Here is a 26,622-nt window from a genome sequence, read left to right on the forward strand (position 1 = left end):
AGATAATTCAGCCTCCGGAGGATTGCTAACATATCAGTTCCCATAAAACACAATTCATGGGGAGAGAGAAAAGATCATACAGAATAAGTTGATATGAAATAAGGAATCTTGAATTTAGGATGTTTATCTCCCAAATTGAGAAAAGTAATCTGTTCCATAATTGTGGAACAAATTGATAAAGTGCTTATTCCCCAGTGTTAGCTTCTTTTTTATGTCTGAAATTTGCAATTAAAACTGAAATGCACTCAGCCTTGGGAGCCAACACTGTGTAGTGTGCTGTATTACAGGTCAAGGAAGGAATCTAAAACAAAAAGAAACAACAACAAAAAAAGTTTTTTTTTTTCTGTTTCTAACAACGTATTATGTTTATTATAACCAAGAACCTTTCAGCAAAAAGCCTAATAATAGGCGTCTCTGGCAAATGGCTATGCAGCTATAGATGAAGGTGGTGAACATAGTGGGATATTTACTAGAAAGAGATGTACAAAGAGTGTTGTAGTTTGGATATGAGGTTTCCCCAAAAGCTCCAGTGTTAATACAGGAGTAATCAGAAGCAAAATGATAAGATTACGTAATGGATTAATGATCTGAATGGATTTAGTGGGTGGTAATTGGAGATATGATCTACTATCCAGGAAAATGCCTTTGACACACTGGTCCACAACATTCACTAATTTACAACAGATATTCAAAAACAAGGATTTCTTTTTCCCCCATACAGAGAAATTCTGAGGCCTAAAGGAAAAGCACAGAATCTAAATCCCAATAACAGCATCAAATAGCATGCCAGAAACCCTTAAGTGTAATCAAGAAAGCTTTATTTTCCAAAATAATAATTTTTAAAGAATACAAAGAATACACATTAAAGCGACACCATCTGGAACACCTTCTGTTTAGAGCTTTTTAGAGCAAAAATGCTCTGTGTGTGGAAAATATTATTGCAATATTTTTCTGTCTAAAGACACTCATGCCATACCTACAGAGAAAATTACCATGAAGACTAAAATATACATTTAAATAGGGACTCCATACAATGCATGATTACCAAACTTATAAACTTCTATAGTTCAGGGAATTCTTTCTCTTTACCTTTAAAAACCATTAATGTATTTCAACATTTTAATGGAAGGTAGTCAGGACAGGAGAAAAAGATGTGAATTTAATTCATCAATTTATGAGTTGTGATTCCAGCTGAAGTTGTTACTAGCAAAAAATAAAAGATCTAAAATTTAGAGCTGGTTGGTTTCCTTCTTCTTCAATTATTCATACTATCTCTATATGGCATCACATGAATAATTGGAAGCTATTTTATTTCAAAAAGCCCCAGTTTTATCTGTCACTGACAATTTTACCACAATCTACTTTAGCTTACAGTCATTATTTCCCAAGGGGCCAACAGATCAAAGGAGAGATGAGAAAGAGGGCAAAGCTATGAGATTCTCTTACTGTGACATGGTATTGAAACAGCTCTTCACAGCTGTAATTAACTAGATGTATTTGAATACTGGGTGAGTAGCACATGTTCCCTACTTTGGTAAATGATACTACCTTCCTATACTCACCCAGGCCAAAAGCTCAGGGATCATGGTTAGAACTTCCTTGTTGACAAAGCAATTGAAAACCACCACACTATAATCTCTCAACATCTCACTACTGGATCTAGAAAGCTAGCAACATCCAGTACTATATCAATTCTCCTTTTCATGCTGTTATTTTGAAAGACCTTGTCTCTCACTTGTCATCTCTTATATCTTCAGACTTTCCCTTTCCATGTCTCTTTCCCACCCAAACTGGCACAAGTCCAAACCATTATAAAACAGACTGTATACATATTCCCTTTTGGAGTCAAATATCTTACCTTACTAATCCCATAAACCTCCAGACATCTTTGACAAACCATCTAAATTAGTCAGCTTTTTGTCACTATGATCAAAATACCTGATAAGAATGACCTAAAGGTGGAAAAGTTTGTTTTGACTTATGGTTTCAGTCCATGGTTGACTCGACTCCATTGCTTTTGGTGGCAGGAAAGGCAGAACTTCATGGCAGAGGGACGTGCTGGAGGAACGCTGCTAAGTTCAGGGGCACCAGGAAGCAGAGAGAGCAGGAGGAAAGAGGGACAATATCACCCCTCCAGTGATCAACTTCCTCAGCCATACCCACCTACCTACAGTTACCACCCAGTATTGGAATAAGAACTACTCCACCAAAAAGGCCACAGCTTTGATAATCCAATCATCTCACTTCTGAACATTTCTGCACTAATACATGAGCTTTGAGGTAACCTTAAAGATCCCTCATGAGTTGTCTCAGTTTTTAGTCAGTTCCCAACCGTAATCTGATGGATGATCTCTTGTGTTCTTTAGTGGACTCCTGGGGTACCTAACTTTATCAGGCATGCCCAGGGACAGCTCTTGACACTTTTAACTGTTCCTTTTTTCTTGCAATATGGTCATTCATTGCACAACACCTGACAAAAACAGGCTGCTTGTTTGACATTGGTTCCATAATATTATAATGGAACTGAACAAATTCCTGTCATCTGGTAATTGTTGTAGCCAACATTACATCCAATTGCACCACATTCCTCAAGAGTTTGTGCTGAGATCACTGCAAATAAACCTACAGTGCTACCACTTATAGAAAGACATATAATTAAGTACCTGTATGTCACAGACTTGATAATGATTTATATATGACCTTGTTTCTAGTTCACGTATTTACTATACTAATCATTATTTTAGAGTGTATTCATTTTGCTTATTTGAAAAAAGTTTATTTTAAAACAAAAAGTATGCTGTGCTACACCAGCAGCAGACCCATACTTTGCATTTATTACATCTCTTGATTGCATTATTTTCTCTTTTGCTTGATTTACTCTCATGTTGTTTTGCTTAGTATAAACCTAGGAGCAACTGGCTTTCGTGTGTGTGTGTGTGTGTGTGTGTGTGTGTGTATGTGTGTGTGTGAGAGAGAGAGACATAGGTATGTTCTGTATAGATAACACAGTGATTCATATGTATGTGTGTATGCGGTTTGGATGAGCACACTCTATGATCTTCATCAAGGATGAAATCACTTACAGATGCATTTTCAAAACACTTGCCAGTTGTTAAAGGATTCATGGCTGCACTCTGTCCTTGGGCTTTGTGATACCACCCTCTCTTGGTTTCTTGCCTCACTGAAAAAAACAAGCCATTCCTTCCCCGAGGCTAGCTACTCTTCCCTGACAACAGTTCCCACCCCCAAATGATATTATGTATTCATGGATGCTCCTGCACATCATTTCCCTTGTTATTCTATGTAGAATCTTAAGGAACTCCGCCTTCTTCCTTCTATGTACTGGTAATTCCAAAATCTGTATCTGTACCCCATTTACTTTTCAAATTATTAAAAATAACTTCCTCCAAGGAATTTTGCCCTAGACACCTTAAAAGAACCTCATGTTCAATGTCTAAAATCAAAATCATCATCTCTCAGGATATCTGTAATCTGTTCCTTTTCCACTATTCCTTTTCTATATCTACACACAATTACTTAATACATGTGTCTACGTGCATATAAATAAATAGATAGACATATGACCCTACCTTGCACCACACAAGGTGCCATATGTTGGCCCAGCCACATGCTTTTATTCTGTTGGGATTCATAACCTAGTGCACTCACCATCTATCAACTTGGTTACTTTTATTCACACTGTTGACCTCTTTTCACTCTATTCCATCTTTAACAGATGGAATTAAAGTGCATGTATATAGTTTTGAAAGTGTATGAATAAATTTTTCTAATAAAGTAGCTTAAGTGTCATAGTAAACATTCTATTTTCTGATAAAGCTGAGATTTTTAAATTCTGATAACTTATATTTTATATCCATACTTTTGATACATGTGTTGAATTGATTCCTGAGACTGGCCTGTACAAAAGTATTATTAAATTAACAACTAATACTTGTTTTTACACAAACCAACCCACCAACAAACAAAAAACTTCAGGTTGCAAATTGAATCTATTTTGATTTCAAAATGGGTTGTTGTCAATACTGTGTAGGCACTGGAAGGCTGCTTAAGTATTTCAAATTGCCTGGCACATGGTAAGTTTAATATATTACCATTCTATCACTGTTATTATGAGATTATTATGATTTAGAGAAAATAAAAAAGAAAGTGGAACTGAGTTATAAGCATGTGATCAATATACTTGCTTTTAAATGCTGGGTATTACCTGGTAGCTATTCAAAGAGATTTAAGGAAAATGGCATGATTATACCTTTATCCCCATATTTCTTTTGCTCTCATCCTGAAATATTCCTTATTCTTCTTTTTGATAAGAAAGCTTTCAACATAACTTGTAGATAAAAATAAACTTCTAAAGTATCACAAACATCATGAACCATCTGTGACCACTATTTGGGAGTTCCATTGGTTTTTCACTATTCCTTGAACTCAAAAAATTAACCTTTACAAATGAATTTCACCTCCTCTGACTCCTGCAGTCCAAGTAAAAGGGCAATATACACAAAATAACAAAATATTAAGTCTACTTCACTACATATCTTTCATTTCCAAGGGAATGCACAGCATACATTAAGAACTAAACAAAAAGTATCAAATTGAATAATTCTGATTCAGATCTGCTAGCATTTTAATAGAAACCTGTTTACCACCAGCCAAATCCTTCACAGACTAAATACAGTAGAAAGTGCCTTGGTTGTGTAACCTGATAAGTAATAAGTGATAAGTACAACCAATTCAACTGTCATGTTGATACTTGTCTATTTATTTAAGAACATAAGCTCTGTGAGCTTGGATACCAAGTCCTTATTGTTGATCTTTTTTTCTTTTTTCTTACCACAGAAGTAGCAGGAGTCAAGCATCAATACTACCTGCACATAATACTACTTCTTTATTTCTGAACATATAATTAAAAGTACTGTGACAGTACCATGAAATCATAATCTGGTACCCAAATAGGAGAATTTAAAATGTAATTAACCACCATAACCCTAGGAAAAAAATAAGAGAAAATGCAAAATCCTAATTATACCTGTAAGTATAAAAAAAATCCTCATTCTGACATAACTATCTAACCATAATAAGCTTGCTGCCCAAAGCCGCTGATGTCTTGCCATGAAGTTGAAGGAAAACACACTCCAATAACTGTTGGAAGTCATTATTCTTGTCCAGCAAGAAAAATCAACAGATGGAAGGCTGATTTAGCTCTATTTTATATTATTATAATTATTATTATGTAGATTTTACAGATTATCTGGCATAATTATAGAGCTAAACCTTCCAAATCAGTATAATAAAGGATTTTAATGCAAATGACACAAAACTAAAAAAAAAAAAAAAAAAAAAACTACACCAAACTTACTAATATCCTACCTCCATTTTTCAAGTCTTCATTATCTCAAAAAAATTAGCACCTTCATTCATGCAAATGTTCATGCGGAAAACTTGGGACTCTTAACACTGATCTAACATAGCCCTAGGTTCAAACACCTCTTCTTTCATAATACAACCAATAGCTCCTCAACACCATCCTTTGCCTGGCCTCTGCAGCAACATCCTAACTTGTCACAAAGTCTCATTCCTCTAGAGTCAAATAGCATAGTCCTTATAAACATAAATAAGACATCCATTCCTGGCTCTCAGAATAAGCAGCTTCCCATATACTTAAATCAAAATTCAAATCTTCCCACATGACCTTACAGCCCAGTATCACCTTGCCAGGGGATATCGCTGAAATTGTTTCTTTCCATTCTCTCATTCATCTAAACCTGAACCTTGCCAGTTAGACCAGCTTCTTGGCAGACCGTGGTCATGCCTAGCACAACACTCTCTTAGGATCTTCAAATATTCTTCACCCTATGCCTGGAACAGTGTCTGGACTGCTGCATGATTTGTTTCTTCACTTTATTCAGGTGTCTCATCAAAGACACCTTCTCCTGTCACCCTAGCTACGGCTCCAGCAGACTCCCTTAGGGAGGGAGGGAGGGATGGAGGGAGGGAGGGATGGAGGGAGGGAGGGAGGGAGGGAGAGAAGGAAGGAAGGAAGGAAGGAAGGAAGGAAGGAAGGAAGGAAGGAAGGAAGGAAGGAAGGAAGGAAGGAAGAAACCTGGAGCAGAGATTTATTTAGCAAAGCAAGGATTACACATTTGGCTTCCTTGAGAGTGAGGCCTTTATTTTTCTTCATAGAATTTACAACTGATAAACATAATAACAATTTTTTGGAGATGAATCTGCTCACACTGCTACTCCCTCCCAATGTACATGTCTTATGAGGGTGGGGAACTTGCCTGTTTGTTCATCACTGTATCCCCACCACCAATATCTATAATAGCCCTAAAGCACAGTAGTTTCTTAATTAATAGTTCATGAATAACTGCAGAAACTTAGGAAATCATGTTTTACCTTTGTCTGACCCACAAAATATTATATTTTCATATACCTATACTGAAAACATATTTATAATTACCAAACTACTTTCCAAATACTTAAATGTAAATGACCCAGAGTAATCTAGGTCTATGGAAAACTATAATAGTTGATCATAATGAGTTTGTCATAAAAAATGAAAAAATATGTAACCTTCCGAGGTGTACTCTATAAAGAAGCTTCATATACATTTTACATGTATGATTCAGAAACTATCCCAAAAAGTTTTAAAATAATGGTCTCTCCCCAAGAGGATAATTATCATATCCCACTTCCCAGAATTTTTGAGATTAAGAGAAAAAGCAAAAAGAGCACTTACCTCCCTTTTTCTACCAAGAGTAAGACATCCAATTTTTCCCCATTTTGAACCATTGTGCTGATTGCTGGAGGGAAAAGAGAAAAGCATGCACACATTGTTTTAAATGTTACACAAAATACCCACAAAGACCCAATTATTAATACTTCTTAGTTCTAAGTTGGGAGTAAGCTATTACAACTTGATATAAAGCTGCTGTTATTGCATGCGATAAAGAATTGTGTTTGAAAGATAAGGGGGAAGAAACACACATCTTACTTAGCTCTTGCAGTCTTCTTAAGTGCATTCTATCTTCCTGAGCTTCTTGCATTTGGAGGCAAAAACGTAAACTAGATTTGTCCATAGCAAACCAGCCTTTCCTCCACTGATCCAGGGCATGGCAGTCTTTGTAGAAGAGTTGACCAATCAAGTCATAGTCGGCTTCTGTTAAGTTTTCAGCAACAAAGGGAACAAAATGCTGTTAAAACAAATACAGAGAAGTAATAAAGACAGTGAAAATAGGAAATTCCCTATCTACAGTTGAGGGGAGTTGGAAAATTATTTTAACTTTTTCTATTTTAAAGATTCATAAGCAACCAAAAATTCAAAACAATGACTTAAACTTGCTATCAGTCTCAAAAACGAACAGCTAAAATGCATTTTCAAAAAGCATCTTAAGCTTTTTTTTTTTTTTTTTGCTATATGTAGAGTTGAAACAGGAAGACATTCTCTTGGTTGATTTGTGGCATTTTTCAAAATGTCAACCTTCCATGTTTTTCCCCACTTCTATCTTTTACTGAATTTGTTCCTCTCCCTTTTGCATACATCATGAATAAAAATCTACCTATAAAAAAGACACACTGAAATGACTTTACAATATTAAAACTACCTTTGGTGGTTTTTTTTTTGTTTTTTTTTTTAAATCATGGACTTAGCTTGTAAGAATGATTTCTCCAAGATCTCACATTAGTTACCTGTCTGTTTCAGAGCTAAGAAGGTAGTTTTTTAATCTCTTAGACTACGGTCTTTGAAAACCTTACTAGGTATGGCCCTTCTTCCTTGTAACTTACATAAAATTTTCCCAGACCCCTAAAGCTCAACTACAGACTCCAAGTGAAGAATGTTTTCTGGGGAAATATAATACTTCACTACCTTGGCTATGGTCTCTGTCCATTTTCTTTGAGCTTGAGATGTTTCAGCTCCAAATAAAAACACACGTTCTGAGGGCAAGTAGATCTCAAAGATAAATATAGGCCTAGAACAAGCAGGGATAAAAAGATACCAGTTATGCTCGATTCCTATGAAAATAAATAACACAAATGTCAAGTTTTTAATTATATTACTTTTTAAAGTAGAATAGTGCTGAAAAATCAACTTGCTTATATATCATATTATTCTATTGATGGTTTGTATTTTATTCAAATGAGCTAAATGCAACACATGGGATCAGACGAAAGGAATAGGATTCTGATCAATCACTCAACTATGTTAAGTTCAGGTGACAAACATGATGGAGGCCTTTCTTTGTCTCCGTTTCCCTCCAAGACTACTCTTTCCTAATTTAATTCAACCTAATGTTCAAAACAAACATTGCCCAACAGCACCTCATCTAACACCAACAATTCATCTTTTGATGATAATATTATAGTAACACTCCATGTCCTAAATCCTTTCCTGAGTCCTTCATTGACAGCTCCAAATCCTTCCTAGAACTTGCTAAAGTATGTACTAAACGTCTTAATATCCTATATAAAAGTCATCTTCCTTCTTCTCCTCTTATGCCCCAAACCTGTTGTATCGTCTTCATGTCCCAACATAAAGCCATCTCCATCGACCTCATCAGCAAGCTCAAACCCTTAAAATCTAACTCATTCTTTTCCTTAACATCAATCCATTCCCATCAGTTCAACTGTAAGATTTCTCTCTCCCATTCACTCTTCTAGTTAAACTCTTGGCAATTATGATCTTTCTTCCTATAGTCTTGTTCTTACCACTCTACCAGCTCTCTTTTAAAATACAAATGTGCAAAACTACCTAATGTCTTTATTTACAGCACTGAGTTCAAATTCTACAACAGACTATTTAAGGCAATTCAGAATCTGGCTGTAACAATTATTTTGTAACCCTATACCATTGCATATATACAAAATACTTGTACCAATAACATTTTATCAGGAATGTCTTGTTTTTAATATGTTTATATGTGGACATAATATCAATTCTTTTAAATTGTATCTAATTTGTTATTTATTAAGGTAGAGTACACTTATTGGAACATTCCACGGTAAGCCACGTTAAATTGAATATTCATTTAGAATACAGGCACTATTAAGATCAGAAAAAAAATCAGCTAGTAATCAGTTTTGTTAACATCAAAATCAACTTAGGTTTACAAAAATGCTATAGTCATTTCAACCAGTACATATTGATCATTACATATTAATGACAACACAGACCAGAAAATTTCACGTAAACAATGTACATTTGTAAGTTTTTCTCATAAAAAATTATTAAGGTATTATGCTCTTATAACATTTATTTAGATTTAATATTTAAATATTCTCAGTAATTACATTACAAAACAGAAACATTCAAATTAAAGATCTTACTTAGTCTATTTCTAAAAGTCCTCAAAGATTCACTTAAACTATTATGTGACTCAAATATATCACATAAATAGTAGTTAATCTTTAACTACACCTTTGTCAGACCTTGAAATGCCAAAGTAGAGCTTAAATAAAGTTAGTTAGCTTTGAATATGCCATTTAATGCAATTTGTATTGTGTTTAAGGCAAGCAAATAATCACCAAATATTCCTTTTTCTCATATTTAACCATAATACTCATTAAAGTAATAACATAAATATTGCCATTAGTTCACTATATAAAGTAATGCATAAATCATAAAAGTTGAAGTACCACAATGATCATTAATGGAATGTCATAAATTTACTTAAGATTACCTCCAAATATATTAGTCTTTCATACTAGCTAGTATATTTTAACTCACTACTTTTAAGGGGATTCTCTAAAGGACTTTAAGACAGAAGATAGGCTTTAAGACACCCTTAAATCCTGTTACAGAAAACAACCAAAGAACAGAAGTAACAAAATCCTTATGACCTGGCATGATAATTGTCTATAAATACCTCTTCTCTTCTAGCTGTTTAATAGTAGACCTACCCGGTATTTAAATAGAAGTCTTCTTTGTGAACAGCCAGGCAGATAACTTCATTGATGTTAATGGTCCCATTAGGTGTGGTAGACTTATCATTTTCATAATAACTCAAGAAGCCACCTTCCAAAACACACCACTTTTTATTTGTCTCTAATAACGTAAAACAAAATAAAAATAAATTGAGCTATACCATAGTTTTTTTTTTTTTAATTCATGGTTTTAAATCGTGACTGGATTCAAATAAAAAGAGATTAATTTCCTTTTTCAGGTAAGAGCACAATATGGCTGCAGGAAATAAAAAGCTGTCACACTTTCTGCTTTAAAAAAAATGTACACTCTAATAGCAAGGAATGTACCAGACAAAAATGACTATTGATAACCAGAGAAGCTGGCAGATCCATGGTGTGGCTGCTGCAAATCAACTGTGAAACCACAAAGTCAGGTCTGTGGAGAGGATAAGGAGGAAAAGTGGCACAGAAAGTGATGGATTAGGTAGATACACAAAGGAAGAAGGGGTCAGAGACTGCAGTGTCCTTATGGTCTTGCTCACAGGATTCAAAATTCATCTTGTACAGAGTTAGCACACTGTGGCACGAAGGCCAGATCAGACTATCACCCACTTTTGTTAATCACGTTTCATTAGAACACAGACAGGCACAATCATTTATGGGGGGTTTGTAGCTACTTTGCCACCACCAGGGCAGAGCTGACTTGGGGCAGAGACCGTCTGGCCCACAAAACCTAAATCTTACACTCAGGCCCTTTTAAGAAAAGTCTGTTGATTCTTGACTGTGCAGATATGGTGATCCACTAAATGGTTTTAGCAGTGGAATATAATCAGATTTGAATTTAACACATTCTGCTTGCTCAGAAACATTGGATTAAGAAAGTGATGCCAGAGGTAAGAGACAGTCTGGACATTGAAGTGCTGGGGATGGAACCACACGTGCTAGGTAAGCACTCCAACACCCCCAAACCCCAGGACACAGCTGACAGAAGTTTAAGTGAGGGGAGAGCCAAGAGGAGGTCAATGGTCATAGGGGTAAAGAGGAGAGTAAAGAGAGAAATGCCTACACATGGACTTTGAGAAAATAAAACATACTGACTGGATACAGGAAATGCAGAGAACTTACCAAGGGCTGTTATCATTTTTAGCTGTGAACAAGCAATATTGTGATTGCCCACTTGTATTTAAAAAGAAACAGTGTGCATAGTAAGGGTATTTCCTTTTAGAAACACTGAAGGAGCTAGGCCTAATATGAAAATCCAGGCTGAAGTACCTATCAGGCAGAGCAGCCTTGTATTTGCACCTTGCGGGTTAAGGAAAGCACTTGGTAACTGTAAGTCTTTAGCATACAAGTGGTAGTTGGAAATATAAAGTAATAAAGTATAAAATCTTAGGGAACTTAAAATTATAAAGAACAGTGGACAGACAGGAAATCGCCCTAACAATGAAATAGATGAGGAGAGAAAGGAAGGCATAGCAATATTATATCCAGCAAGGAAATCCAATGAACAAGGGCTGACTAAAACAAAATGCTGGTCTCAAGAATAGGGAGGAAATTGCCTAATATGCTGAGAGTGCTGTGGAAGTAGCTAGGCTGCAGTGTATGGAAGCCTCCATGGAAAAAAAGGAGTGGCATCAGAACAGATCAATAACCTACATAATAAAGGAAAAGGTATCACACGCCCAAACAAAGGCATGATACAGTAAGACAAATGAAGACAATCAAAAGTTGTTTACCTGGCTGAACCAAGGATGAGCATTTATTTCTCATAAACAGAAGGAAATAAAGAGAACTGGAAAGCATAGTTAGATCTTGAGGTAGAAGAAACTAAAAGCATGTGACCCAAATAAACCATTTCTCCTTCAAAAATGGGCTTAGGCTCAACCTCTGCTGAGACTTTTCTCCAGCCTTCCATCTGTCTCCCTTCAGTGGCATATCTTCAGTGGCATCCTTAGTACTATGTGAACCCTTGGACAGTTGGGCTAGAGGTGGGTCTCTGTTACTAACTAGGAACCCTCAAAAAAAGAACTTCGCCATTTTGTGAAAAGCATCCAACTCACAGGACAACTGTGATTATTAAATGATGCAGTGCACGTGAAGCACACAGGAGAGCAATCTGGTATGTGGCTGCTCAGGTGGCTAGTAGCACTTTCCGATGATGCAACAATTTTCATTTAATGTAATAATTTAAAATGCTACTTTCATATGTGGCTGCAGTTTTTGAACAAAATGAAATTTAGATATATTTGTTCATGCAACAATGCTGTAAGCAACTTGAGAATAAGAACTGTGTTTTCTATTCTCAAAAATTACCATATTGCTTTGCCTAGGGGAAGTTTGTTAAAATTATTATTTTCATAAGTAAGGAAGTAAAGCTATTAGTTAAGGCAATAGCTCAGAAGAGGCTGCAAACTGAAAGAGAAGTATAAAGATAAGAAATATGTTAAAGAACCAACAAGAGGATTATAAATGTAATTACTTTCAAATATAGAAAGATAAATCTATGTATGCATCTCTATCTCCCCCACCACCTCAAGACAATGACACCAAAAGTATACAAGCATAAACTCAAAAGAAGAGAGAGCACCACAGAGACCACAGTTCATAGGAAGAGAGAGAGAGAGAGAGAGAGAGAGAGAGAGAAAGAGACACTGAGACTCTAATCTTTCTAAGAGGCAAAAGATGATACATTCAAACATGCAAAAAGTCAACAAGAACTAAGTAATATTCTACAAAGTTCCAGAAAGGGTTAGAAAGGGTCATCCTCAGGAGGCGCAGGATAAGAGCTGAGGTAAGGTTTATAACATGAGCAGTTAGGCACGTTTTTTTTCTACTGTACTAAGCAACTAAGCACCCACCAGCAATGTTCATGAGAAGTTTGAGTCCTTCCCCTGGGAAACCAGACCTGTCTAAACTGGGGCTCCAAGACCGCTTGCAGGGAGAGTAGGATGCAAGCCAGGAAACAGTGATTACATGAAGTCCTGCACACTAAAGACACAGTGAGACCCCAATTATCTCCTCACATATAAACTGTTAGAACCAGGATTATCCAAGACTCCTACATCAACATTCTCATCAAGAGAATGGTGGAGTCTTCTAACTGAACCCAACCACTTAAAGAAAGCTTCCAGAAAGAATTCTCTCCTAGAACCTCCTGAAGGAGTGCAGCCAAGCCAATATGCTGATTTCAACCCAGCGGTATCGATTTTGAACCTCCAACTCCAGAACTTTGAGAGAATACATTTCTGCTGTTTTAGATCACCATGTTTGTGGTAAATTGTTACATCAGCCATAGTAAATTAATATGGCTGGGAAGGTAATTACAAAGTGAATATGTGAATTCATGGTTAAGTTCACAGCATAGTGATGACTTCATAATCAATAAATGTTATTATTATTGAAAAAATTTTTTTCAAGAAAGCTTCCAACATGAAAGGCAAACCAAATACAGAAAAAATAATTTTTTAAACAATGATTAATATCATATAGCTAAGGGAAGAAACCTCATCTACACAAGAACAGCATGATTCAAAGAAAAGAATCAATAACAAAGAAATAATTCCTGATAACTAAAAACACACAAAACATTTTTAAAATAAGAAAAAACTTATAAAAAGGGCTTTCCCAAAAATTTAAACAAGAGACAAAAAAAAGAAGATAATATCAGGTGATCAATTCTTAAAGGTCCAACATCTAACTACCATTACTTCTAAGAAGAGAGATGAGAGAAAATTTATCAAAACAATGGAAAAGGTCTAAAAATGAAAAAGAACAAATTCATTTTCCATAAAATGATGTGCAGGTATTGCCTTGGTAAAATGAAAACAGATATAAAACACTGGACCTAACAATCACCAAGTGGAGCATTACATGGAGATTTGGTTTGAAAAAAAAAAAAAAAAAGCAAACAAAAAGACCCTCAGACTTTGTGGCCTCCCTAACAATTCTCAGCCATCTCAAAGATCTGGAAGTAGAAGCTATGAAAATGGACAAAGCAGAGTGGTCAATAATGTTACCATTAAGCTCAGATTGAAGAAAATTTCAAAATAAACAAGCAATCCTGAGCGGAGGGTGAGGGGCAGCATTTTAAAAGGCTTCTAAAATCACAGTGGGAATACATAAAGGTAGAAGACAGTTGTCACACTAGACTTAAAAATGGTTCAGGGTTGATGCAGAAAAATATCAGAAAAGGGGAAAGAATCATATATAATAATAAAGCCCATGCATAAAGTATGTAATTAAGGGATTGACATTATCTTAAATGTATACTACATTAACTATAATGAATAACATTTTAAAAAGTTCACTAAATTATCATTTACATGACCATGATCAGATGCCACTAATAAAATAAACAATGATCCATGCACATGAAAAAAAAAGATGAATTAAATGGAGATTAGGCTAAAGACCATTATTATCAACCATAGAAACAATAAAGGGACAACAATGTGTTATAATTTCGTAGATTTAATTGACTTGACAATGGTAGTCAGCACTATTTCCTAAAGGCTGTGTATCTTTATCTCGTTTAATTCTCAAAGTAACATTTTGGTTAGTTTCTAAAAAGATGCAACGCTTCCATTCTACACAAGCAACTAAGGTAAGTCAGCAAGATGGGAAAGAGGGGCCATTTTGGACATGAGTACATCAGGCTTGTTTTACCAGTACCGAATTTTGAAAATTACATGCAAATATAAAGCGTGAATTTGCTATTTAAGTATCTAAAAGGTTTTACATTATATTGTATTCCAAAAGTACCTTGTGCCAGGCATGGTAGTTGCATGACTTTCATCCCAGAGGTTCTGGAGGCTGAGGCAGCAGGATCCCAAGTTCAAAGCCAGTCTCAGCAATTCACTGCGGCCCTAAGCAACTTAGTGAGGCCCTATCTCAAAATAAAGAGGGCTGAGGATATGGCTATGTGGTTAAGTGCCTCTGGGTTCAATCCCAAGTACACCCTCCCCCACCAGATTACTTTCATGTTACTCCTTGCATTTACTTTGTTTCCTGACTGAACCCTAGGCATTGAAAATACAAATGCAGAAGAGTTTAAAACAATGAATACCCAAAAGAGAGAATGACTTTTTATAAGCTGTCAAATTTGCCAATTTGTTATTATCAAAATTTGCTAATCTCCATTACTTCTTTTAATTTCCCCTTTTGAAAAACTAAAACAAGGAACTTACTAATTGAGCCACAAAAATACCAAATCAGCCCTTATATTTTATATTTCCTATTAAAAGACACTGACATAAAACTTCAATTCTGTTTTGTTTCAATCTGGTTGGTTTTTTTTTTTAATAGCTCTTAACTATATAATTAGAAGTCTATAGTTTGCCAAATAATTCTTTGTACAGTAAGGTAAAATATTAAACTTAAAATTTTCAAATAAGTAAAAATTGTTTGAAATTTTTAGTTTCCCTAAATAAAAGGAATTATTTTTTAATTATCACCTCGCCATCCTATTTTAGGCTCTAAAGCTTGCACAGTTTCTCAAAATGTAAATTACTGCCAAGTATGAAATTGTTAAGCAACAGTTAATTTTGGATTTAAAATATACATGACATCTACAGACATTAAGGCTAAGAAAGTCTGTAGATTAGATACAATGAATAAAGACTATAGCTAATTCCCCAAATTTGATCAATGTACTGTGGTTATTTTAGAGCATTATTTATAAATGTCCTTTTTTGTAAGAAATGCACACCAAGGTATTAGAGATTGTAAGTGATTCTCAAAATAAATACACAGATAAAGCATGAGAGAAATATATACACACATATATACAAATGCAGATGTGTGTATGTATGTGTGTATCCATATACACAACATGGGCAGAAACAATAAGGATAAGCAAAAGTCAAATGTTACTATTTCAGTATCTGAATTAAAAGTACATGGATATTCTTTGTACTATTATCGCAACTTTTCTGGAAGTCTCAAATGAGGTCAGAACAGGTAAACATAAAAAGTTAAAAGAAAAATATGTTAAATTCCTCCTTGAATTTCCTTTTATCACATCATTAGCATCTTAGGCAGAAGTGGTGATGAGAAGTAGAATAAAACAAGACAGTGCAGAAATACTCACTAGGTGGAAACCTGAGAACTGCATGACTGCCATATTCTGAAAAGAAAAAAATCTTCACATGAGAAGAAGAATCCTAACTAGCAGAAACAATGAACACAGAAATCCTTTATGGCTATTGGAAAAGAAAGCTACAGAGGCCCAACCCTTTCTGGTGGAAGGGGATATATTATTCCAAGGCCCTCCAATCTTGATTCACAATATGTACCACTTTATGAAAAAGATCCTGAAAGGCAATACTTTTAAAATGAATAATCATTGTTTATTTCTAAAATGTACAAAAAGCAAAAACCAATGTACTAATCAAAGGAGGTTATGAAACAATTTTAAAACAAGACGCTCTGATGAGTAGAATAAATTTTCATAAAAACCACAAAACAAAAAAGTGCACAAAATTCAACACAATCACTGGCTCAGATGAGGAATTCCAGCTCATGTCCTCACTGGCAGTCTGCAATCCCACGGAAGAAGGAAGGGGCTGAGAATAACAACAATCAAGTGGTCCCTTTATGGGGTGACAACATTCAAGGAGGAAGCCTACCTCAGACTAAAGTGACAAGCACTAACTTCACTGAAAACAAAACAAAACAGAAAAACAGCCTTTGGAATAGTCCTTTAGGAACGAAGACTGCATGTTTCTAAACTAGGGAAAAAAAAAAAAAAAAGATATTCTGTGAAGAAAGTCACAGAAAGGGGAAGGAGCTGAAACTCTATTTGGCCAGAGAAAGAGATTACACATGAAGATAGGAAACAGAAAAGGGACTGCAGGCTGCAGGTTCACAGCGAGGCCAGGCCCGGAGAGCCTTCCATGACAGGTGTTCGGGAGCTTGTGGCTCTCTCAGTAGACAAGTGGGAGCCATTCAAAGGTCTTAAACAAATAGTGCCAAACGAATGATGCATAAAATAAATGTGAATGCAGAACCTAATTATGTAAATTCTAATGGGAAACAAATGACAGATCTCTTTTTAAAAGGTGTAAAGTCATTTTAAGTTAGAAATGTGGGCATGAGGAGATTTAGTCCTGTGACATCCATTTCAATAACCATTTATTAGCTTTATTTTTATAAGTGAAATGGGCCTCAGGTCAGACAAGACAGGCACAGGTATTATCTTTGAGGACTTAGAATAACAGAGCTATAACAGGAAATCTTGACATTCCTATTGATTTCAGAAGCAATGAAAATCCTTGGCAAAATTATGTTAGATGATACTGGTCTGCTTAGGCCAATTTTTTGACAGGCACTCTTGACTTTGAGCAATGTCAATACCCTGCAGAAAACCCTTTTGCTGCAGAGCTTGAAGATAATCAGTTGCAAAAAGACCACCACCAAAATAAAATGGAGGGCACAGCATAAGTAACTCTCAGGACTCAGCTGTTAAACATCTAGAGGTTGAGGTGTAAGTGAAGGTGGGTGGACAGGTGTTGTGAAGAGGTGTAAGTGAAGTGGGTGGACAGGTCAGAGGTGTTGATCATTATTTCCATTCAATGGTGATATCTACATTAGAAATGAATGAAAAACATTAATGTGGGATTTACCCAAATACAGATAAAGGAATCCAGAGGCTACCCATTTAAGTTTTACTATGACAATATGATACATGTTCTAGTCAGGCACCAAGGCTGTCAACTGTAGCCCAAAGAACAATACATCTAAACTGAAGACCACTGGAAGCCAGAAGCAGCTGTTTACATGTAGGACTTCCTTGCTCCTTCTCGTATTATCATCATCCCCAACACATCCACATGCCCCACACTGTTCTACTCATTCAGCACACACTGACACACTGCAGCTGCAAAACAACTCTATTAAGTCCCTCCTATTACTATTACCCTTTCCACAGGCACCTAAAAGAGTTAATCTGCTTTCCCAGGGTCACACGAATACTTAGCTTCAGAGCCAAGGTAGAACCCAAGCAGCTGATTCCTGGAAGCTAAACTCTTAACCACTGCCCCAGATGCCTCCCTGTGCCTGTTATATGGTTTGAACCATACATGTCCATTTTAAAAATGTAGTAAGGTAGGGAAGAAGCCATGCCTTCTAATACAGATGTGCACAATAAATCTAAGGTAAGTAGGGCAAAATTATTATTTTACAAAACTATGAAGTTGTTTCCTAATGAAAAATTTCCTAAAATGTTGGTATGCAGAATCCACTAAAATTAAAAACACACAATAGGAATCCTTTTCATTTAAATAAATACGTTTTGGTCTTAGAAAATCATTTTTAAACTATATGGCCTACGCTGTTCATAGAATAAAATATCTTCAAAACTCCTCAATGTTAATCTATAAAATTATATATAAACAGGCTAAAATACAGTTTCTGTTAAACCACACTGATCACTTTATTTTTTTTATCACAATTTTTAAAAAATCTTTATATTCCCTACTTGAGGAACTGTTTGTAATTATAGTGGCTGAGAATAGCAGAATCTACATTTCATACTGAACTTTACTAACCAATGTTGACTAAAATAAGAATACTATTGTATTATTATTTCAAATGAAAATACGTGTGTATTCATTTGTTCATAAAATAAACCTTATTAATACTGTAAATACACACAAAAAAAAATTTAGATTAAGAACTTGTCAATAATTATCTCATGGGTTAGAACCTGACCATGGCAACAAGAAGTGCCCCACATAAGATTCCTTAAGTACAGAGTGCTTTACCTGCTAGAAATCACATCTTCACATTCGATCCATTTTGGGGGAAGAAGAAGGGAGGAATGAGGAGGAACATGAGACAGAATATATGTTCAGTACTAACTGAATGACCTGTAGGAAGTCCAAACTGCAGAAGGAGATGGCATGGTGATGATGAAAAACGTAAGGACTTAAGAAAGATGAGAAGCCAAGGAACAAGGAGGGTTAGGCAAAGAAGCAGCAGCCGCAGCAACCATTTTGCACTTCATTAAGGTCATTCTGGATGCAGGATCCTGTATTCAATGTTTCCCACATGGTATGAAAATTATTTGTATTTGTAGAAACGCCAACCATTTTGTTTTTAAAAGTAAGCAATTTGTAAACAAGTCAAGGCAAGTTACCAAGGTAGGGGGGAATACATGGTTGAGAGGAAAAACATGGAAAACAAATCCAGGATTCTGTTATTCAGCTTTGTACGTCAGTTTAACAAGAGCTATCAATCTTTCTTTTCATGAACACCAAACAAAGAAGGAAGAAATACAGATTTGTCTTCATACCCAGGAGCAAGAACTTCAAATCCTGCAAACCTGAACTGACAATCTGAAGCCTCGGTAGTTCCCGAAGGACCGCATGCGTTTTATTCCAGACTTTTGTCTTCATTTCTAATCATTTTGCTTTACGGCTGTTTTGACAAGTATTGATGGAGTGGCGTCGTCCAGGTGCTTGCCTTTCAGAGGCAAGGGTGACAACCACATTTTAATCTCTAAATCTTTCCAAATAACTCATTTTTTCCATAAAGATGGTGTTCAATAGCAGTGATACCACTGCAGAATCTTGAGAGGCAAAAAAAAAACAAATTCAAAACTCTCATATTTCTTGATAATTCAACTTTTTCTTCTTCACTTTTAAGATCTTTCTGAACCAAATGTGTATCTTTTTATTCAGCTGTTGCCCCTTATCCATGGGAAGTGGAGATACAATCCAAGACTCTCAGTGGCTGCCTGAAACTGCAGCTAGCACTGAAGTCTATGTATATGTCTTTTTCTACAAATACATACTATGATAAAGTCAAAGTTATAAAATAGTACTGTAAGAAATTAATAATGACTAGTAATAAAATAGAGCCATTACAATGATATGCTAAAATAAAAATTGAAAACATGTAGTGTTTCTTTCTGGGATTTTTCTATTCAACATTGTTGGACCATAGTAGTCTTCAGGTAACTGAAATACCCCTGTGAAACCACAGGTACTATCGAAAACAAAATATTAACATATGACTTGCCCTTTTACACAGCTAGTGATTTGCTAAAGAAATGGTCATTCATTCAACAAATATTTATCACATGGCTATTCCTATGTGTCAGCCTTGTTTTAGAAGATCGCTAATTCTGAGCAAGCCAGAAAACACCAATGCCTCGCCAAGGTTTCACCATAGAATGCTGAAGACAGGATTATCTTCCTGTGATAAGAGCCATGGAGGAAATGTGTGTCACCCATGAAAGACAAGGGCTGGCAATGGAAGGACACTTCAGGGGGGTGACAAGGGACCTTACTACATAGGTGGCAATGAGTTGATCCTTGAAAGGCGAGGAGCCACATGGGGGAAGTGGTGTTTTTGCAGAACAAATGAAAATGGTAAAGATGCAGCTGGGGCAGGAATGGATGCAGCAGACAGAAACAGAAAGGAAAGGAGCATGGCCAGGCGTGGGAGCACAGAGATGCATGCCAGAAGATGGAGAAAATGGGAACGACAAGGTCTTCCAGGTCACAGCAAGGAACAAGGTCACAGTCTGACATGGGAAAACTGATCAATGTCCTTGAGCAATTGAATTACGGGATCCAATGTCCATTGTGGGTGATACTAATCTGCTTCTCAAGGAAAGGTTTGGAAGAAAGCTAGGGCAGACAGAGGGAGACACAATGGAGGGCACTGTAGTGTAGGCAGGACAGGATGGTGATGAGCTTCAGTGATGTCAATGGAGGTTCTATTTTGAGTTTGAAAATATAGAACTGGCTGATAAATTGGATTGAAGAAGAGAATCAAAGAATACCTTGACAGGAAATTACTTTCAAGTAAACCCACTTCTGACCTGTTACATAGCTAAAATACAAGAGCTTATTTTCATATTACATTTAGAAAAAATGTTCCAAATAGGAAAATATCTCTAACTAAATTACACATATAGTCTGCCATCCATATATGTGTTTGAAAAATCCACTTATTCAACAAACTATGGACCAAAAATATTTAAAAAGATCATTGTATCTTTACTGAACATGTACAGACTATTTTCCTTGCCGTTATTCCCTAAACTATAAAATATTTATTTACATACCACTTCCATGTATTAGATATTGTAAATAATCTAGAGATGATTTAAAATATGTGGGAAGAGGTAAATAAGTTACATACAAATACTCTGCTTCTTTATATATGGGGTTTGAACAGTCCTAGCATTCATGAAGGTCCTGGAACAAATTCCCCAGAGATACCGAGGGCCAACTGTACAGAGAATATACCTTTCCCATTTTTTAAAAATAAACTTTAACAAAAAAAGTCAATCGTTAATTTATAAAAGATGAAAGGAAAGTTTAGTTACAACTGTTTAAAACATAAATGTAGTACTCAAGTCAATTTAAAAAGTTTCAAGAAAATATTAAAACAAACTGATAAGCTTATAAATATACTTTGGCATGTATAATGCATATACTATATGCTTATGATAGGTTACAAAGCTTTAAGAAAAAAATACTGTATTTCAAATCCCCTCTTTGATCTTTATATAAATAAAGTGATTTGAAGAATGAGTCTAAAATCCCCTGGTACTTAGAAGAAACATTCTGGAAATGTGAATTTATTGACAAGTATATTATTCACCCTATTCAATTCTTTTAACAATTGTTATAGTCAAGTCTATAGGTTATCCAAGTACTTTTAACCTTTCTGGGTGGTTCTGGACTACTTAATGATGAAATACTGACAGGAACAATAGAAGATTTTTAAAGGCTCTGTAAAATTTGTCACGTATTATCAATTGGGCTGAGTAAAGGAAAACAATAAAAAAATCAATTGCTGAAAGAATCAAAAACATCTAAATTCAAATGATAAAAATGCTCTTCCATCTGACTACCCCGTAGCTGTCACACTGTGTGTGATTAAGGCTAAAATGTTACAATAATAATTATGACACACTCAGGTGTAAAATTCTGCTTCATGCTGAGCTCCTTGGTTTTTCATGTGAAGACTGGCATAACATCAACCATCTCCCAGACTTTCTATGAGGATGACCTGTAATGAATACACAGTGCCTACAACAGTGCCTTATATACCATGCATGCTCACATAGGACAAGTACTGTCTTTAGGAAAATCTGAGTACAGATAATCCTAACAGAATCTGCTTTGGATATGACTTCCAATTTTTTTTTAATAAAATTAAGCATACCTAAAGTAGAAAATCAGAAATGCAAAAGTGTTCCAAAATCTGAAACATTTTGGGTACTTAACACAACATTCAAAAAGTTTAGAATTCTGGAGCATTTCTGACTGTGAAGATTAGGATTAAGGATGCTTAACCAGGAAAGTCAATGCAAATATTCCCAAGTCTGAGAAAGTCTGAAATCTGAAATCTAAAACACTTCTGGTCCCAAGTATTTCCAAAAGGTAATACTTAACCAATAAAGAATTTATACTGCAGTAGTAACTTCAAATGCACAAGTATTAGGATTAACACTGTAAAGTGAGTTTCTCATCCTGTTGTTCCTTGAATTGAGTAACAGCTGAACTGCACCATCTCGGGATGGTTAGGCTGCCGAACCAATCAAAGCCCACCTTCAATCGGCCTATTTAGCCTAATCTTCTTGCACTTTCTTTGTTCCAGGAAGACAGTTGTTATATTTTTATGACTCTATTTCTCAAATTAGTTCCAATGTATGTAGCATCTGCATGAGGCCAGTGTCTTAGTCATCTTTATATTCACAATATCTAGCATAAGCCTGACACAAGGAGTTGTTGGGTAAAGGAACAAATGCCCAGTGACTCTGTTCATCAAATTCCCCAAACTGAGAATACGATTTTAAATCAAATTGATTCCAATAATTTCTTGGAAACTATGCTTAGGTTTTATTTTACTTAAACGTTCTCATATTTTTAATCACAACAAATTTAACTACTCCTGTCAGTCAGTACTCTGACTGAATATATGCCAACCTGAGCATGCCTATCCTGAAGATCCAAAGTCCAAAACCTTTTGAGCATGAGATGATGTTTCAAGTAGAAAATTCCATTCCATGAAACTTTGTTCCATGCTCAAAATTATCGAATAAATTGTATAAAACTACCTTCAGGCTTGGAGTTTAGACTTAGAGCCCATGCCCAGATATTTCATTACAGATATGATCTATTCCAAAATCCAAAAATGTCTGGAATCTAATCCAAAACACTTTTGGTCCCAAGTATTTCAGATAAGGGAGATTCAAACCATAATGAAAAATGCAAACACATAGGAAGAACTGGCAAGTTATCTATATTACCTCACCAATTGGGGATCCCTAAGGGCAAGGTTTGAGTATCAGAAACAGATTTCGATGGCTCATGAGGTAGAAACCAGTGAATTCTGTTGAGAATTCACTCTGCATTCCAAACCAGTGGTAAGTCCCTGTTGCAATACATGAAATAATATCTGTGCCTAGAAGCATTTATAAATCCTTAAGAATATCTCTACTGTAAGATGAAATCTAACATCTTAAGGGGAAAAAAATCAAAATTTAAACCTAATTGTTTTGATAATGGAATAAAGTTTTATCCAGTAACAAAATCTAAGAGGAGCAGAAAAGATACCTTCAAGCAGTTTTTTCTCTGAAGAGACTTTAGAAGCAGCAGCAGGAGCCTGATACAAGAAGTCACAGAGAAACACGGACTGGGTGGCATCTTGATTTAACCCACCCTCGGAATGAATGTCATGTTGAGGGAAATCTAGAAAAATTAAAGAAACAATACCTTGGAAACCCAAAATGCAAACAACTTCCCTTTGTTTATGAATATTTAGATGAGTTTTGAGCTAGAAGAAAAATGACTTCAAATTTACCCCTGAATAAATGCAGAGCAATTTATTTTACTTTGCATAAAACTTGCAAATAAGCACTTAAGTCATACTTGTTATTCATATATGAAAAATCGGATTTAATTTTGGTGAAAATGATTATGTGGGATTAACTATTTTCATCTCACATTTATGAGATTAAAGAAAAAAAATACATTTCCTCAACTTTTTCTTGAAATGGTATAACAGAATATTTTGGTAATTACATTTTTTTTCCTTCTGATTTTTTTATTTTTTAAGTTGAGAAATAAACAGATTTGTGCTTTCATCCTTTAAGGAATGCATCAGAAGAAAGTGGGTTAATTTAGGGTAAGGGACAAACCTGAGAATTTGTTATGATAGAGAAATTCCATTTGCAGACTCTGCCCAGCCTTCTTGGCCAGGAGATAGGGGGTGCTATGTACGGGGTCTCCAGTCGCACACATGACATCAGCTCCACTGAACAGTAAAGCCATCGTTTCCAGCACATCTGGTTTCACCACAGCAGCACACAGAGCCTAGCCATGAAAAGAAAATATACCTTTTAAGGGAAGTAAATATGATGCTACTTATTACAATGAATGAAAGTCTCACTATTCATTTATGCGATGAAGTTTTTATTCAGTGTTCCCTGAAGCAGCTAATAATAACTAAGCTCTGAATTAGGCAATAGGCACAAAATGCCTGCTTTGTATGGATTTAAATTACAACCTAAGACCTCTGCATCTCAGTTCGCTCCTTTGTTGCTGTGATTTTCTCCTTCCAAATCTTCCCATCCATCATAGCTGCTTTGGAAGACATTTTTATGCCTACCTATTCTATTGTGGTTGACAATAAGAAAATTCAAAACCTTTCAAATATAATCATGAAGTAGCCACTAAATGTTCCACCATATGGATGTTATTAATATATTTTTCCTAGCCTAATTAGAAGCTGTAGAATATTTAAATTATTATTATGCTTTGGGAATTTGAAAGATAAGGGCAAAGCAAATTCAGTATCTTTTTGTGGGAGGGCAAGGGATAGGAGGAGGAAAAACAGTAAACAGTAACCAAGAGGCAATAAAACATTATTGGTGCATGTTAAACATGCAGTCAAATATTCATACTGTGGCACCCTGATTCCACCTGAATATGCAGCTTCAAACCACAGCTTCATCTCCTCCCTGATGGGCTCATCTGGAGGGATCTCTTGTGGATCTGCCCTCCATGATGTGAGCTCAGAACAATGTTGCAGCGGCTGCTCCATGAGAAGGGTAGGTGCACAGAAAAGAAGTTCTAGACACATTCACAGTTGCTGGCCCAAAGGGATGACTATTCAAAAAGTACTTATCTTTTCAAACCTGGTCTAGTTGACCACTAGAACTCCCCTCCCCTTAAGATCAGAAAGCCTGCACTCTCACACTCAATTTTGTACTAATTTGCTAGGTGTCCTTGAGTAAGTCCTGTCTCTCTGGGTCTTACCTTCTTCTTACCTGCAAAAAGGCACAGGAAAGAAACAATGGCTATCACCCCTTCTCCTCTGACAGCCTCTATGCCCCCCCCCACTTAGTCACATTTCCTCTCTTCCTGCCAGTCTTTCCTTTCAGAGCACACTGTGTATTTATTGTGTATTTATTAGAATCTAGCTGTTGATGGGAACTCTCCTCTATTTGACTGCCATTCCCATAAATAAAAGCAGCACATCTATTTGTTGACACAAACATATCCCCAGCACCAGAGTACTCACCAATTTGCAAGTGCACAATAAATAACCAATAAAGTAATTGTTTTAAAATTATTCACTGACACTAAAATGACACTCATTAAGAATCCATTGTAGAGGTAAGTTCCAATAGGTAAACTTCCCTAAAAATATTTAAGAGGAATACAGTTGCTAGCCCTCACTCAGAATACTAGTGTGTTAATTCATGGCAACTGCTTAGTGTGATAGTGTGACATTCACTTGAGGATGTCAACTACCATTGACAAGATTCATATTACCATTTAAGTAGAGAAAAGAATGGGGATAAGGGATGGCTTTGTTCTCCAAACTCACCAATTACCTTACAAAACTCACAATTTACACTTTATGTTGTAGAACTCTGGCATACAGAATTAGATTAAATACAATACTAGGTTTATGATACCTTATTATTCCATGAATGTACGGTGTAATGTTCAGTTATTGCAATAGTCTAATTAGCACCCATGAAGACACTATGCAAAGCAATATCAAATATTCATAAAAACCTACATCTAACTATTCAGTTCCAAACCTCTTGTCCAATCTCCTAGGTTTGGGCCCACCTTAGGAATCCATGTTGAATCTTTCATTACTGGCTTTTTTTTTTTTTTTTTTTGTACCAGGGATTGAACTCAGGGTCATTTAACCACTGAGCTGTACTCCCAGCACCCACCCCCCGCCCCTTTTTAAACATTTTTAGTTATAAATGGACATAATCCCTTTATTTTATTTGTTCATTTTCTATGTGGTGTTCAGGATCGAACCCAGTGCCTCACATGTGTTAGGCCACAACTCCAGCACTCCCCAGACCTTTTATTCCACCACCCACCCCGCAGCCCTTTCTTAATGTTTATATTGAGAAAAGGTCTCACTAAGTCCTTAGGGCCTCACCAAATTGCTAAGGTTGGTCTCAACCTTGCTATCCTTCTGCTTTAGACTCCTGAGTGGTATGCAGGGTGGTGGTGCATAGCATCACCCCGGGAAAATCTTTCATTCTTTATGAGCTCTTACTTTAAAATTAGCTAGTGAACTCACTTTACTAATACCAAAGATACACAAAAAACAACTTGCTTTAGGAATATTGAATCAATAGAATAATAGCATAAGTCAATTGTATAGCTAACCTTTTATATGCGGACAATGGTCTTTATTTTTTAA

The 26,622-nt window shown here is 35.8% G+C and overlaps 1 protein-coding gene across 2 annotated transcripts in view; it reads right to left on the bottom strand.

Annotated features, from left to right (window-relative positions):
- The window catches only part of Arap2 (ArfGAP with RhoGAP domain, ankyrin repeat and PH domain 2), a 167,253-nt gene that overhangs the window by 74,781 nt on the left and 65,850 nt on the right, over positions 1-26,622 (bottom strand). For both annotated transcript variants that reach the window (XM_076864252.2, XM_076864251.2), the window contains exons 13-18: positions 24,083-24,257; positions 23,499-23,633; positions 9,919-10,063; positions 7,889-7,991; positions 7,016-7,214; positions 6,761-6,824 (exon numbers count right to left, since the gene is read on the bottom strand). In XM_076864252.2, coding sequence (XP_076720367.1) covers positions 6,761-6,824; positions 7,016-7,214; positions 7,889-7,991; positions 9,919-10,063; positions 23,499-23,633; positions 24,083-24,257 — 821 coding nt within the window. The remainder of the gene's footprint in view (positions 1-6,760; positions 6,825-7,015; positions 7,215-7,888; positions 7,992-9,918; positions 10,064-23,498; positions 23,634-24,082; positions 24,258-26,622) is intronic.

Source organism: Callospermophilus lateralis, chromosome 8 (genome assembly GCF_048772815.1).
Source record: "Callospermophilus lateralis isolate mCalLat2 chromosome 8, mCalLat2.hap1, whole genome shotgun sequence".
Classification (NCBI taxonomy): domain Eukaryota; kingdom Metazoa; phylum Chordata; class Mammalia; order Rodentia; family Sciuridae; genus Callospermophilus; species Callospermophilus lateralis.